The sequence below is a fragment of the Bactrocera oleae genome, chromosome 6 (genome assembly GCF_042242935.1).
Source record: "Bactrocera oleae isolate idBacOlea1 chromosome 6, idBacOlea1, whole genome shotgun sequence".
Classification (NCBI taxonomy): Eukaryota; Metazoa; Arthropoda; class Insecta; order Diptera; family Tephritidae; genus Bactrocera; species Bactrocera oleae.
In genome coordinates this window covers 59276958-59294637 of record NC_091540.1, presented here as the reverse complement: position 1 = coordinate 59294637, position 17680 = coordinate 59276958, and the positions used below count along the sequence as shown (strand labels likewise).

General features: G+C 33.9%; 1 protein-coding gene across 1 annotated transcript; it reads right to left on the bottom strand.

The window, feature by feature from the left end:
* Positions 1–10537: 10537 nt before the first annotated feature.
* Positions 10538–17296, bottom strand: acs (arcus). Its single transcript, XM_014234006.3, has 9 exons — positions 16936–17296; positions 15477–15599; positions 15256–15406; positions 14987–15108; positions 13690–13916; positions 13490–13620; positions 13205–13383; positions 12173–12348; positions 10538–12011 (listed from the first exon to the last, which is right to left on the bottom strand). Exons 1-9 carry the CDS (start codon positions 16938–16940, stop codon positions 11767–11769), a joined length of 1359 nt encoding a protein of 452 aa, XP_014089481.2. The 5' UTR covers positions 16941–17296; the 3' UTR covers positions 10538–11766.
* Between the last annotated feature and the right edge of the window lie 384 nt (positions 17297–17680).

Here is a 17680-nt window from a genome sequence, read left to right as displayed (position 1 = left end):
GTGTGCGTTTTTTAAAAAGTCAAATGTGTTTTCCAATTTCATCAGTTTCTGATTACTTTGTGTGATTGTTGAGCCTTGTGTGTCCGAATTGCTTATTTATATAATTCAGAGCCTCATCTGTGTAATAAAATACGATTTCTGTTTATTAATTCTGATGATATGAGTTCTGACCCCTACAACGTTTGGTGAATCGAGGACCGCTATTATAATCTATGTAAAACTACAGTATTTTTCCATTTTAGACCATTCCGAAAACTAGTCGATTTATACCAAAAAAGTTTCGTTAAAACATAATTAGGGGTAGGGTTCGTATACTCAACAAACTCACCACAAGGGGAGTTAATAAATATTTATATGGTAAATATGTGGAACACATAGCCGCATATATGTATGTAAATCAAAATATGTAGTAAGATTCATGAATGCAAAAAGACAATTTTGAAAAAAAAAGAAATAAAATATTACTACCAAATACTAGGCTAACTGTATAAAATTTTCAAATAAGTAATTGAATAACGGTTTTGCTATGCATCAGTTGTGCAAGTTCAAGTGGTTCTTGAACATCATTTGTATGAATGACTGGAACTTATGGAGATGATTTAGCAAATCGTGTATAGGAAATAATTTCGTATGCATATAATATAAATTTTTGTATGCATCACACAATCACACAATACACAAATGTGTGTATATAGTGTATTAATATACGTTTCTGTAGGTATTCAAATATTTCCTTATTGTAAGTGAGCACATACATACATATATGTCTGTAAATAGAAATTCTTTCATGTCGTCAAAAATACTTGTTTTTACCGCATTAATAACTAGTAGCGGTCATTGTTTGGAAACATGAGACTTACTAACATAATAAGTGTTCAGAAATTCTGCGCATGTTTTATGGTAATCACAAAACTGGAGTGAGGCACAGTTACCATTCAATGAATTGCATATCTATATACTTATATGTATGTATATACATATGTACGTAAAAGAGTGTATTTAAAATAATGTGGTATGGCAAGCCTTCGCTTTTTTAATTGTGTTATTAAATTTTACTTACCACGATATTAAATGTAATGCTTTCTAAGTTATATTTGAAAAGGTTTATGAATTGTGTACGTGCACAATTGTACAAAGGAATGATTTGACTCTTTTTTTATATTCTGAACAGCATATATTGTATTATGTTTGCCACGAAGTTTATATAAAATATGTACATATGTACATGTATAAAAAAAACCGTTAACTTCGATTGCACCGAAACTATAACTCCCTTCACAAATAAAAAAGCTTTCCACGCAAGAACTTCATTCTGATCGGTCAGTTTTTCTGGCAGCTCCGATATGAATAGTTTACTCGGACCTTGGCCTTGGATATAATAAAACTATGCCGAATTTCGTGAAGATATCTCGTTAAATTAAAGAGCTTTCCAAACTTTATTTTGATTGGTCACTATGTATGGCAGCTATATGCTATAGTGGTCCGATCTGAATTATTTGATCGAAAATTATACCGATGCCTTGAATAATTATCCATGCTTTATTTAGTGAATATATACATATATATTGTAAATTAAAAAAGTTTTCCAATACAAGGACCTGATTTTGGGCGTTCAGTTCGAATGATACATGGCTCTAAGTTGCGGTGGTCCAATACCGACGATTCCGACAAATGAGCATTTTCTTGTGAAAAAAAAACGTGAGCGGAATTTCAGATCGATATCGCGAAATTGAGGAACTAGTTCGCGTATATACAGACATTTAGAGTTTAAGTTAAGTTAAGTTCACAGAAATCATGGGATATCGAAAACTTAAGTAACGCTTCAGAAGAATTTTTATTACTGTAGAAGCATAAAACAATTTCCAAAATATTGTTGTAAATACATTTTCACTAATTTCCGTCAGTATACCGTTGTAGCGGACGAAAACATTCCCGAATGAAATCCACCTGCCCTTGATCAGATATAAATCCATGTTCATTTCGGTTACTTAAACCTAACTTTCGTGGAAATTAATTACATTATTACACTACGCTTTCATTATAGCTGGGATGAGACATGGATGCCAAGTTTAAGACTCTTCAACTTTTGGAAGTTCATGCGCTCAAGAAAGTCTTCTACATAACTTTACAAAAAGTTTAGTGCCATATATAGACACAACGGACTATGCAAAACAAACCAAGTTTAAGACTCTTCAACTTTTGGAAGTTCATGCGCTCAAGAAAGTCTTCTACATAACTTTACAAAAAGTTTAGTGCCATATATAGACACAACGGACTATCCAAAACAAAATCATTGGCAGATATAACTAAGCATGTACTAACATACATACATACATGGATATTGACTATGTCAGTGTGTAATTTAGTGTCTCGCCGCATTGCTCGACAGTTAATAATCCGTGAAATTTTACCTCAATTGAATTAACGTTTTCCGGTCAATGTGAGCCAACGCAATGCTCTCTCTCGCTCTTTGCGTAGAGAATGTTACGCAGCTGAAAGCAGAAGAGCACTTTAATCACCTTTCGCAATTTCATGATTTTCTTTTAATTAAAACATACCAAAGAGAAATAAATTCCAAGGATTTTTCCCTTGCAACAGTGGGCATACATTCATATACATCTAGGCATGTATGTTGTAAGCACTTACATTCCCGTGAGTTCGAAAGGTATTATTGCGCAATTATTTTGACTATTGATTGGAAATCGTCAGCCACCTTAGCGATTTTGGACCGCAAATGTGGATTCAATTGAATTTCATGAAGCTGCGCCATAAGTGACACCACTATCATTGTCCTTACCAGCAATATTAAATTTCCCCTTAACTTACTACTTACCAATTCAAAAAAGGGTTAGATCGTTGAAATTACAGCTCTCGGTCACGAAGAACCAACTGTAATTTTAATTAAATTTCCCGTCAAGATCATCAGTTTTGGGTAATATTGCTGCGGTGAAGCTATATCCGGTGCGGTGAAGCTATATCCTCCGATTATTTGGTAACGAATAACGAATCAGAGCTGAGACGTCAAGGCAAGGTTTTGATGAAGTGTCCACCCTGTTAGTCCCTCAAATAATATTCAAGCAATGAGAACTGATTTAGCTAAGAAGTCGCAAAAAAACGAATTTACAACCTTTTTCTTTTTTCAAACTTTCATCCTCACCATGCGGCTTTGCGAGATTTCTAAAAAGCGATTCTATGACGAATTCAGGCTTTCCTATCCTCCCTTCATTAGACTTCACAGTTTCTGTGATTGACAGATGTTTGCACATAAATAAATTCCTTCAAATCTTATTATTTGGAACTCGAATAACGGCCATAATGGCTCTCTGGAGCTTCACGTTGGTAGCTTGAACCAGACTGGACTTTTGAGGATCGACGAAAGAAAATAGACGAGACCATCATATTCTTAGTTAAAGCCTAGTTAAGCAGGTTCGATGACGAGCATTTATAGAATATGAGATCAATAAAGAGCAATGAAAGATTTAAGTAGTATACTTCTCCGGATAAAGCGGCTCTTGGGAAGTTTTTTGGATTATAATGGTTTTTCGTTGTTTCTTCTACCGTTTTATCGACTATGATTTGATCAAACCGATCCACATTTTCATAAATAAAATTTATATAGAAAAGTTTTTTTTCAGTGCAATCTCCGGATTTAGTCTATTGAGAGGATTTAAGACTCTGGCAAATTGGTGCAAGTATACCAGATTTGCTTTGCAAAACTAGATCCTCAGAGAAACGAGCTTCTATTTGGAAATTCTTTCGAAAGCTATTCCTGTTCGGTGTCCTTTGGTCAAGCAAAAATGTTTTCTATACCAGAGCTTTATTTTGATTGGTCAGTTTGTATGGTAGCTATATGCTATAGTAGTCCGATATCGGCGACTCAGACAAATGAGCAGCTTCTTGGGTACAAACACACATGTGCCAAATTTTAGATCAATATCTCAAAAGTGAGGGCGTCAAATCGGTTCAATATTTCGACATGGTGGACCCTTGTGACCGTTTTGCTCTCTTCTCCATCTAGTCCATTTCGATCACATCTTGTTAATAGAAAACTTTGGTAAAGGCCGATAGGACAGTCTCCAATTTCTTCAGAGCAGATTCACTGTCTGAAGTCGACTCTTTGTGTATCACAGAAAGAACTGTGGGCCGGAAAGGTAATAACCGATAGGAAAGTCTTCGCATTCTTCTGAGCAGGTTCATCGAGTGATGTTCACTGTTTCAACTTTTTTTTGAGATCTGAAAGAAACTTTTTCGGATTGCGCTTAGGTTTGTTGACCGGCATGAGCCAAAACGGCATTCATCGCGACAGCTCTTTTTCGCTCAATATTACATACAAGATACGACTCACGTGGACTTATGAGATCCCTACTGTCTCAGTTATCTCGCGTAACTTTAATTGGCTATATTCCGAGGCGTGTCTCCTTGAAAACGAACGTAAGACCGCGTTGAAATTCGTTAAACCGATTTTTGACGTTCGCTATCGAAGAGAAAGAAGCTCTGCTTATAGACTCCAAGCGCTCTTTGATTTCAACGTGCGATTTCGCTTTCAAAACTAATAATCGTACTCCGACGTATACGACAAAACAACGAGTCCGATTTGATTGAAGTTTTGACCGTAGCTGCGGTTCTACGAGAATGTACTACATGACATGACAAATTCAAGTACGATAGTTATATAGATCTGACTGTTTTGGATATCGTCTTTTCAGACACTTCTTAACGTTTGAATTTTCAATCTACGTCTCGAAAAAAACTAAATAAACATCATTTATGTAATTTTTTTGTTTTCTCCTTTGGCTCCACAAAACAATCCAACGGGTGACCCTTGAAATGTCTAACGGTTCTTACTAATTTAAGCACTATCTAAAGAATGCATTCTTCATCCAGCCGCAGACACTCGGTAAGAATATATGTATGTGAGTAAGTTGTTGCAGTCAATTTTAGTTGGCATTCAGTACTCGAAACAACAAAAAAGTCTGCTGTTCAAGCTAACATGTTGACATTCCAAGCATACAATGTCACTCACTTAGCGTTACTTATGCAATAAAGCAAACAAATCGCATTCACGCCGCAGCACAGCATTATTCCTAATAGAAGAAGGGCTTGAAAGTGAATGGGTCGGAAGAAGTGAGCCTACCCCCTTGGTCCTTTAGGCATCGCGACGGTTTGAAACTAGCAGGAAGAGAGGGCGAGAGCACGTTGCTCATGGCGCTCCCCGCTGATGGTAGCTGGTTAGTGTTTACTCTATTTTTCGGGATGGCATTCGCTTGGCTTGGTTAGCCCTTGTCGGTATTACGGCTAACGTTCGTTTTACTTCTCATGAAATCCTGTAAAGTTTATATTACCATAAATGCCATGCCAATTATGTGCATAGTGCGTTCGTTGCCACACACAGAGAGCGTTATACACATTCATTCTCACATATTCAAACGTTTGTATGTGTGTCTGCCTGAGCTGGCAGTGGAAATTGCACGTTGCGGGCATGGACTTGGAAATTATTACATGAATATTCAAATCTAAGTTGGCATTTGCCTTCAGCAGCACTCTATACATGTGTATGTATATATATATAATATATATAGGTATATATGTGTGTGTGTGTGCTGGCACTCGTTTGCGGCAACGGCTTGACGTGTTTGCATAGACAGCAGGATGGTTTTTAGTTATGAAAATATTATTGTTTATCTTCAAAACAAAATGGAATATTTGTTTTTATACTGCTGCGTATTTTTTGCTGTTGTTGTTATTATTATTATTGTTGCTGAATGTGCTTCAACCGCAGCTATCAGTCATATTTCTATTGCGCTTCTTGCTCGCTGCACTTTCCAAAAAGTTCATGCATGTTGTTTATGTACCCAGTAGTTCACAAGAGATCACATGTATAGAATTTGTTATGCAACAATTGGGCTTCACGGTTGTTGTGGCGAGCGAGAGGCTTGGCAAGTCAATGACTTTTTGATATGCTATAATGCCAAGCGGTTTTGCCGAAAACAAAGTCAGAAACTCTATAGTGTGTATAAGTACATATATAAATGATCAGCGTAAAGAGCTGAATCGATTGAGTCATGTCCGTCGGTTTCTGCGTCTGTCCGTCTGTCTGCCTTTATACGAGTATGTGCGAACTAATACCTCAGTTTTGAGTTATTGATCTAAAATTTGGCACACGTCGGTTTTTTCCCAAGAAGCTGCTCATATGTCGGAACCGCCGATATAGGACATGTATATCATACAGTTGACATACAAATTTACCGATCTAAATCAAGTTCTTATATGGAAAACTTTTTTATTTGACAAGATACCCTCACGAAATTTCGCATAGGTTATTATACAAAAACGGCGCTACAATCTCGAAATAAATTGTGCAGATCGAACTACTACAGCATATAGCTGTCATACAAATTTACCGACCCAAATCAAGTTCTTGTGGAGAAAACTTTTTTATTTGACAAGTTACGCTCACGAAATTTGGCATAGATTATTGAAAAACAACACAACACTAAAACCTCTGAACAAATTGTTAAGATTGGGCCACAATAGCATGCAGTTGGTATATAAACCAACTTGGACCCTTTATCACTATAAGAAATGCACCTGTGAAGGGTATTATAGCTGCGGTGCAGCCGAAGTTAACGTTTTTTCTTTTTTTTTTTAATTTACTGCAACCAGTTTTGGTTAAAGTAACGAATTTTTGTTTACCCTGCAAAATGTTTCTAATTAAAATTGACGGTCCATATATAGAGTAAAACACTGCGTATACGCGACTAAATTGTAACTAACGGTATATGAATATATGAAAATATATTTTTCAATTATATTGAACTTTTTCTGCACCCCTTACCACATTTTTGGTCGCGCTTTTTAAATAAATTATATTGTTCCCTAAAGGAATTATACGCAACAGCACCAGCAGCTAACAAGCGCCCACTGGACCATAGCACAGTGCAATCACAGCACCTTTTAGCATGCTTGTCGTCTCGTGCTCTAATGGAAAATACGACCATTGCATATTGCATTTATCGAATCGAATCATTTCGTCCTGGCTTGTTTGACTTCACTTTATTCTTTTGCTAGAAAATCACTTATTGGTGAGGAGGGGAGAAAATGACATTGTGCAAGTAGCTACAAAAGAATTTCGAAATGTAAATATGCGCATAAATACAGACACACAAGTACACATACTTGTATGCGCCACTGTAAAAACAGTTGTAAAGTTAAAATTGTTTGGAAACGAAGAAACCAGAAAGTTAAGCGGAATCCCACTCAGCCAATTTCCCATTCGATAAAGTTCAAAATTGCAACGAATTAAGTATGAAGAGAAACATGTAATGGTAAAGCAGAAAAAGAGAAAATGAGAAGAAGAAAAAAAAGGCAAACAAAGAGGGTTCCCAAATGCTTTCTGACGGTATTGATGCGATTCGAAATTTTCAATATATTTTTGCTTGCGTTTGGTTCACTTAATACATATTTATATAAACGAAACTTTTTTGGACATATGCGTTGCTTAAAATTATAAAATAATCATTTATACAAAGTAATGGAGGGCTCGATTTTTTAATACTTAATTATGTGTACTATGAAATTATAGATATTAAGAAAATATTTACACGGACTAGACTTAAGCTTACTCTGAGTATTTTGTCTAAGTGCTAAATATTAAGTAGAAGTTTCAAGCACTCAATACAGATTTTAAATGCTCAATAATTTAATAAGATAATTACTTTGTTTCGGTTCAAAGTACGCAATCTGTGTTTTATATCTACTAATTCATAATATAAACGTTTCACTTCTGATTTAAAAGACTCAATGTAGATTTTAGAGAAAATATATATCAACTTTTTTGTAGTACCCGGTGTAACTTTTAACTATTAGAATCAATAGTACTTCATACAAATAGGTTAGGTCCTTTATAATGCCAGATGGTGGTTCAGATTAATAGGTGCTGAGGTTTTTATCAAAAAGAGTGTTAACGCCTTTTGCGAAGTTTAAGAGAGACTTGATACATTTACTGTCTCTCTGCTTCTAAAGACATTATCTGACGTAGCATAAATAATACTTGACTCTCTAAAAAAAATTGATTTACAGAAATAACGATAATAAGCAATTTGTATTGAAGTATACTTGATATACAAAGAAGAATTGATAGCGACAATAAGTTGTACTTAGACTAAGTAGGTGAGAGAAAGTTAGAATCTTCTCCCGGTGAACGGAAAAATTACTTTAAAAAGCTCTCATCCTATGCTTCAAGATACAAAGCGTACTCGATGATGCCGCGCTTGAGTTATCAACAACATAATATTCCGGAAGATATTATATATCAATCTACTATATAGGTGAAAACGACGTACCTTCGTAAGGGGCAACAATAAGCTTTACGCATTTTATAACATCCTCAACTTATTTTAGTGTATTAAAGCTGAGCGGTCAGGTTGGCGAAGAGTAGCCAACCGAAGGATTGTGGATTCTCCAGTTTAGCAAGCACTGATTACTTACAGGAGGTCCTGAAAAAGAGGTATTAATTACGTAGAGTGGGAGGAATAAATAGAAGTTTATTAACGGTGTTACTGAGAATTTATGAACTTCAGTAAATATAGTTACGAATACAAAGCCAAAAAGCTCCTATTAAAGCGTCATTTCAGATTTTTGATATGCCGTTAATCGACAAGTCACACCGGCGTTATAAGTTGGCAAGTGAGGCAGTTAATTCTGGAAGAAAATTATCATAATTAGTTTAATTTCAAAATATATGAACGTAATCGTCCATAATTTATTCAAATTCTTTAATAGTACGAGATGTAACACTGGAGTTTGTGGAAATGCATGTAACATAAAACACTCTTAATTAAAAGCTTTCAAAAAAAAAGAATAGTTATATACCATACTCGATATTTGTAAGTAGTGTTCAAATATTCTCAAGAATAAATAATTTCCATTTTTACTACAAACTCGAGTTTAAGGTTTTGTGTTTATCAATAATAACAATTTTTTATAGCAGGTAGTGAAAGTACAAAAGAAACCAATTTACGTGGCAAACTCGATATTTTTGAGTTAATGTTAAACACCGATAATAACTTTAAACCCGATATTATGAAAAAATATGAGCGTAATGTAAAGCAGTGTTAATTAAAAGTTTACGATAGCAAATAACTGCGATTTGCCATAGCATTAACTCGAGTTTAAGGTTTTGTGTTTATTAATAACAACAAGCGGAACAAAGTGAAAATTGCTTGCTTGATAAACTCGACAATTGTAAACAGTGTTTTATGTTCAACACCAATATAAGCAATAAACTCGAGTTTATGGTATAACATAAACAAAATGAAAAATTCAGTTAATTGAGTTTTCCGATTAAAAAATCGATTTTTTGCGATTATTATTTATTATAAAAAACACGTTTTCCACACAAAAACTCAAAGTGGGTGTTCGGAAACAAACATACATCAATATACGCATATGTTCATATGCGGCCATGTTCATATTTACAACAATAGCACCGAACCCCACAGCACTTTCATCTCTGAAATATGAGTATTTTTGTTGATCGATTTTCCATTGTTAAAGTTACATCAAAAATCGCCTGAGGAAATATCGTGCAAGTATTAAGCGGTTGGCTAAATGAGAGACGGAAAAATAAGCACGACGAGTGTAAAAGTGTAGCCGTAACAAAAACAAATGAACGAGCCGAACAAGTAGCCATTGCAGTAATGGAATTGTCAACGCAAGCTGACCGGTTGGTTATCTATCATTGAGCAAGTGCGCTACGGCAATTGAACTTGCGGCAAATGTTGGCGCAATTCAAGCGAGATGTCACTGCATGCACACATATATTTCCAAACATACATACATGCGTGCATACTTCTTCACACACTTATCGATTTGTTTGGTTGAATGTGGTGCTACTTACAAAAATATATGTATGACTGTTTGACCCCAGAGCGCAGCACCGTTGCAACGTTTGCCTTCTTTTCCAATTTGTTACTTTGCCTCTTGCAACCACTTCAAATATTGAATATCGAATCGATTGGCCTTGCGTAAAACCCATTTATCTTGGATCGAAAGGGAACAGTTGCAATTGAAACTTGAGGCATACAAAGACTGAAAATGATGGAAATTTATTATTACTTGTGTACACACTACCGTAACGGTGATTGACGAAAATCAGCAAAGGAAAAAAATTGCTCTTTAAATAGAATTACATTTCTTTAAAGTTGTTTTTTTGCAGTAATTTCTTTTTTTTTAACTCACCAACCTACCTGCAATGAAGTCCTTGTCGATAAATGGAAAATATTTTAAATAGCAAAGTGTTCAATGAAATCATTTTGTGCTTTAAAGTATTTATATAAGTAAATTGGTAGAAAAGTTAATCATACGCCGTGGCTACCGCGTAGTTGTAATTAGGAAAAATTATATATTTTTGTAAGCAAAAAGTTACAAAAACGTTTAAAGTTATATTATATGATAATTAATATTTAATAAAATTAAAAATTTTTCTTTGAAAATTTTTTTTTAATAAATTGCATTAACTAAATTAAATTATAGCAACTTGCAAGTCGGAAAAGCGGCATTTTATTTAAAACATAAAAATTAACAATGTGCACTGTATTTTAACAATCGGTGAATCATTTTAAAACATTTTGAATTTCCTTGATCCCGTAGCCGATCTCCAGGAAGACCTCCAAGAAGGCCTCAGATAAAAGGTGTCTGGCGGTGAGGAAATCTTTTATGCCTAAAATTATCTCAAATCCCAAAATCAAACAATAAATTTATTATTACAATACATGAATATAGGTCATAATCAAAATACTAGTAAAAATTTTGTTTTTTGACAAAATAACGGCCTTCCAAAAAATGTCGTTTTTTGCAAAAAACAAAAAAATACATTTCAGAGTTACTTAAATAATCGAAATTATTGTCAAAAACCTTATTCCTTCGATTATTACCTGACAAATATATCTAATAAGGTCCAACGAAATTATCAAGTCCAGCTATTTCGAAGAAATTTGAAAAATGTAAAAATTATTTTATTTGATCGATTTAATTGAATAAAAAAATCGAAACAGTTGTCAAATCTGCTGGAATATATTTTCAACTGCAAGTCTTCTTCAGTTGGAAAGTTTTTTTTTTATAATTTGTTGTTACTTTCATTTCTATCTAATTAAATTTTTTAGACAGTTGGCAACTCTGTTTAAAAGAATTTTCAACAATGATGTTTACCATATCCTCCTTAGATCGGTATTCAAATTCTACTGTTTATTTATCTTATCAATTGTTTTCCATAAAAAAAATGGGATACAATAAAATCTCAAATCCTCAAACAATTCACAAAAAGTGAATCATCAAAAATGGTTCGGCACATACCACACAAGTCTACAGCGGTTTTGTTGGCCTAGATATAAGATCGATTTTGAATATATATAATATATATGTATATACAACATGTGCTTACAATTCATGACACTATCAAAGATTTTGTAAGCTCTGCTCTTATTAAATCTTTTTGCTAAAATCATAACTTTGTTAAAATCTGCATGCTTTTGTAGAACTGTGCTATCTATGTACACATATACAGCATTCGTGATGGAATTTTGTTGCGTTACACAATTTCGTTGCACATTATTGACTTTACCCAAAAAAGAATCACTTTAGAAAAAATACTATTTTTAGATAATTTTTTTCTTTTACTATAGAGCAAATAATACTTCATTTCTTAACATTACAATTTCATTAACAACTAAATTAATTCCACATCATTCCCCTTTACAGTTATCGACCTTACGTGTTATAACTATCGATAATTTGTACGATACTAACGTATGAGCCAATGACGCCACCAAGTATGCCAAATGCAATTAAAAAAAGATTTTTCACCAATTTCAACTTCCAAACGCCATATCCCAGGCCATATTGTACACAAATTTGCAGCAAGGCGGGGAAAATCAAACCCAGTATAGATAGGCAAAATGAGCCGACGAGCGATAAGAAGAGCGATAAATCCGGTATTGCCACAGCGAAGCAAACTGCAAAATATGTACGAGATAATAAATTTAATTACCGACAATTAAATGTTATTTTATAATTATGGCTGAGACTTACGTGTTACCAATTAGGTGGGGGTATAAAATACGACTATTGCGACTATAAATGAAATGGGAAAAGTGATTGTTTTATAATTACTTACACGTCAGCAGAACAATGCCGGCACGTATCAAAAGCTCATAAAGCACATGCTTGGAGGTATCTTTTATGCGCTTCAAAAGGTATTTATTCCAAATGATATCGGCGGTAACGTAACCTTGTAATGCATATGTAATCCACGTGGTGATGGCGAAGATAATCTTCGCGACCTGAGCTAAACTGAGATGTAAGAGTTATAAGTACTTACGAAGTAAAAATTATCTGAAGAATATATGGTATATAAAGATCATCGGAATTTATCAGGAAAATATAAACCAGATTTAATAAGCTCAATTACAATAGCTATTATGTAGCAATCAATTTAGATTCGATCGTAAAAATACGGCATAATCTTTTTGTTGTTATAGATGCAGAAGTTTAAGACCCAGGATCATAGATACTTATTGGTTAATACGCAGACTAGATTTACTTATAGATACCGGAAGTCTTTGAGGAAAAATTTGGAAAAAGTTTCTGCTGTATTCATTGTACTTAGCTTAGGTTGCTTTCTCGTATCGAATCGGTGTTTTTTTTAGAGGTTACAGATTGCTATGTTCAACAGTTGGAGCAGCTAGTTGAATTAAACTTGAAAAGCGCAAACGTATATATACACAGTTACGGAATTGTACTTTGATTTTGACCAGACCGTTTTTTGAGAATAATTATTTTTAATATTTTTCGAATGATAAAATAAGAAAAATGTAGATAGCCGTCAAAAAATGGTAAATTAATTATCAAAAGCTCTCCTAAACTTTGGGCTAATATAACCCTACTTCATTGTAGACGCGTTAGATATCAATGATTTGCCTCTCTTGAACAATATTTCACACTAACTTCATGCTTACCTCATTTGGGAAAAGTGAGACAGAATACCAACTTTCTTTGGCATACAATAATCTAGTCTGGCACAATTTGACCTATTTTTTGGTGTAATTACTTCCAAAATATATGACTTCTGATCTTTATATTTTCTTGCTAATATAATAATATATATATTCACTGTATTAATTAAAATTTATATCAAATAAAAACTTACATTGCTTTCTGTGGAATATTTAAAGTCACACTGCCCAAAGAGTCATCACCGTACTCCCAGTAACCAAAGAATCCCAGTAGAATATACAAAGAGAGCACAATTGTCATACCAATATTCAACACACCGAAAGGTTTAATATAGGACTTGGGTTTCTCCATTTTCTCTTCAATAGCAAGAATCTAGGAAAACAAAATTTATTTTATAAAAAAGAAAACCAAATAAACTCTTGTCAATACTTTATTGTCATATAAGCTCCACGAAACTACAAGTGTATATGTAACTCACCACACCAACGGCTTCAATAGCAAACAGCACAGTGCCAAAGAAAATGGGTAACCGGGAAATAACCTGGAACGGTTGGCGTGTGCTAATCGGCGGCAATGTCGCGAAAATATAATAAAGCACAATGCTAAAACCTGTATCAATAAGCACGTTAACAGTTATACGTATACAAATTTAAACGAGTGTATTGTGTCCTTACTCACCCACGAAGAGCAGTAAATTGGCAAACGTTGAGAAAGGCGCCAAAGTTTTCAGCGTCCGGATGCTGTACAACAGAAATAACGGTATTAATATGAAGCACATATGCAGCCGTACATCCAAAACCACCAGATACTCGTCGACAATCTGCTTGATGCTCTCCGCTATGAAAACCACATACACACAACAGATACCGAAGTGATAGAAGGCGAGAAAACCGTCAACCAGTGGACTGTAATTGAACACCGTACAATACATATCACATTTAGGTACACTACAATATATTCTTTAGCATGGAATAAGGTAATTTAAAAACAAGTAAAATAAGATGGAGTATGACAAAGTCGGCCGCAACAACAGGGTGGTGTGTGCAGCATTCTCAAGCTTAGAGAAAGAAGCGAAACAAATAGATGGAGGAGGAGAATACGATATACCTCGTATCAATTAACAAAGCACAACACTTTGGATATCAGTTCACTGTTGACAGTTATAACTTGGAGGTAGTGAAAGACTTCGTTTATGTAGATTCCAATATAAATATTAATTCGTCAGCCGCGAAATCAATCGGAGAATTACTCTTACCAAACTAACGCTCTTAAGTCATATATGACGTACAGCGATGAGCAGTATTTAGGAACATTTAAAAGAAAGCTTCTCCGACGGATTTTTGACCCCTACGCATGGTCGAATAAGAGTATCGGCTTCGATGGAATGATAAGCTATATAAGCTCTTCGGCAATAAAGAATGGAGGAAAACTTTCCAGCTCGCAAAATGTACGAAACGTTGTTCGCGGTGGCCGATGAAGAAAAGTACGACCCAAACCAGATGAACGGATCAAGTGGATACAGACCTGGCGAAACTTGAAATTTCCAACTGGCACCGTCGTGCACAATGCAGAGACGATTGGCGAAGTCTTTTCGACCCGACACCCGGTTGTAGCTCCGACCTGATAATGATAATGTGCTCAATTTCTTAACCTTGAAAATTGCCGAATATACTGAAAAAGTTCGAGGGAATTAGTAAAAGACCAAATCTTTTTCAAATATATATATATATATATACAAGTATACATATATATAGAAAAAGCATCCAATAAATGAGTTTCCATATATAGAAGAAGCATCCAAGAAATGAGTTTAGACTTCTGACAGGAAAGATGTGCTCTTTAACGTATTTTCTCTTAAAAAAAGATATGATATGATAAGAGCAATATGTTATAGGGTTACACTTATTCGCACTAGCTTATACTATATAAGCTAAAAACTAAGCTATAAATAATTTTGAAAGCATTACATACATACGTTGCTATTGGTAAGACACATTTGAAAATAGGCGGGCCTTCATGCAAACCAATTGTCATTGCCTCGGAAAACGTTAAGTATGGCACACGTTTACGCTTGCACAGCTCGTACATGGAGTTTATCTGTGAGAATGAAAAATAGAGTCACAACAAGTGAAAAATGAGAAAAATCACTAGAATATAAAATATTTTATAGTTTTCAGATATATTTTTCGAATTTCAGTTGTTTTTAAAAATAAATGCGTTTTTCAAATTTACTCTCTTACTGACCAATATGTGTAGACAATGTACAGCTATGCATCCAATGATTAGCGTCAGTACGGGTCCAGTGACGTAGCCGGCATTTGCGAAGGCACTAGGCATTGCTAAAACCCCCGATCCAATTGAGGCTTTCAGGAAGTGCGCAAATGTTTGCAAAGTTCTATATATAAATTTTGAATAAATTCTATTTTTTTCAAGGCTCGGCCTAGTAATATACTGCAAACACTTACGTAGTGGGATTTTGTACATTGCGATGTAGATGCGGATCATAATCATCATCAGCACTAACTACATTGTGTCCATTTGTGCCGTTCGTTTTGGATTGGCCATTCTGATGTGTGTCGGTTTCTGCACTATTTTGAGAAATGATGATTTTTAATGAAAAAATTAGTGAGACTTAATAAGGATTTAGAAAATAGTTTGATAAATTGTAGCCCATGTGTCAATGTATGATATTCAAAAACTCTATTTCAGTCTAAGCCTCGGTCTTGGAAAAACGAATGTTGAACTCTCTCTTTTACTTATGTTATGTTATCAAGTGTGGCAAATAGCGAATTTTAACCTTATATATGTATTTACTGGTTGATATATAGAAAAGCCGTCCCGTTGGACTTCTTAATTAATTTAAAAAAAAAGTACCAAATAGGCACTAATTCATTGAAAGTAGTTCGTTTGTCAATCACCTCTGTCACTGTTCCTCTATAAAATAATGATCAAGGATATTAAAGAAAAACTTCAGATAGCTTTATTACGGTGAACATTTTCCTTACATTCGATGTTTATATAATAACATAACACAATAATACTTCATTCTTCCTTTGAAACCACTTTTTTATTGAAACCTTGGGGAGGTTTATTTAGGGAAAGATCCATACGATTCACATAAACATTTTTAATAAAGGATCTTAATAAAACACGTCAAAAGCAAAAATCAAACGAAAAAATATTTGAATCAGCGATTAAGCTAAAGTTTTTTAGGTTAAGTTGTGCTGAGATGTTTGTAACATTGTCACGGCATAAGTTGACCACTAGAATTATGTCCTCTAACAGATATCGACGATATTTTTGATATTTATAAATCGCAGAGTCTTAGGCTTTGGCGATATTGTTTTCTAATCATATTAAGATTCTCAAAATTCACTAAATATTAAAATTGAAACTTATCGATACTTATTTGATAAATTTTAAAAATAATTACTATTCATAATTTTTTAGAGCACTACGTAAAGGATTATATCACTTGCGAATTTCAAAAATTCAAATCAAATTTTGTACACATATTTAAAAATATTCCGCGAAAATTTAAGTTTAATGCGGCGAAAAGTTTCGTCCTAAAACTTTAAACGCGTTTTTTGCGAAACACTGTTTTCAGAACCGGAAAATTGCTCTTAAACGGCTCGATCGATCGACGAAATTTTCCCACGACCTTTAAAAATATATTTGCTAATTGATGATCTAAGGAATAAAATTTTGCGAAATAATTTCGATTTTTTAAGCCACTCTGAAATGTAAATTTTTTCACAAATAAGGTTTTTTTTTTGTGAAAGTCCTTCGATGATTACCTGTATTCTTCTATAATAATAATAACAATTTTTTTTTGGTTTTTGGATTTGAAGGACCTTTTGGCAATATGTATATATGTATTAAAATTTTTGAAATTTAGAAAACGTTCGAATTTCTTCAACTCACTTCATTTCGTAAAGAAAACACCAATAAAACGGTGCAATCAAATTCTTTTTCACTGTTAAATAACTGTATGTATGAAAAGAGCGAAGCAAAAGTACTCTTTATGAAACTTCAAAAGATTTTGTTTTTACTTTTTTATAAAATAATTATATTTTATTCTTATAGTTTATAAATTTAAGAAAGCTTTATTTATATTTCTCTAGATCTTTATAGCCACGTTCTCATGTATCCGAGAGTTAATTAAATGGAATATATATATCCTTAGAGGAACATATTAAATCAGAACTATAATATATAGATACCAGCCAAACACTGGGTACTGTTAAAGTCGTCACTTAACACTGAAACGTAAAGCTTCTCTGATTGCGGATTCTAGTTCTGATTAATGTTAATGAAAGCAATTACAATATGCCTTTTTTTAAAAATTGGATCTAATCTTAAACGATAGTACTTTCCATATATAACTAGATATTATATTATTGCCCCAATAAACTAAATATGGCAGACAGTGTAAATTGCATTCAATTTTGTGATATTTACACAGTAGTAGATACTTGCTACGATTTCTAGTACTTTTGATAAGAAGACTCTTTAGGGTATCTCGCTCATTTCGCATTGAAGCTTTTATGGAGAGGAGGCTTTCACTATTGAGTACATTTCCTTAACTGACGCGCAATTTTTAGCGCTATGCTGGGAATTTTTTCAGAAGTACCTGGGTATTAGCATGCGTAAATACACATGTAGATAC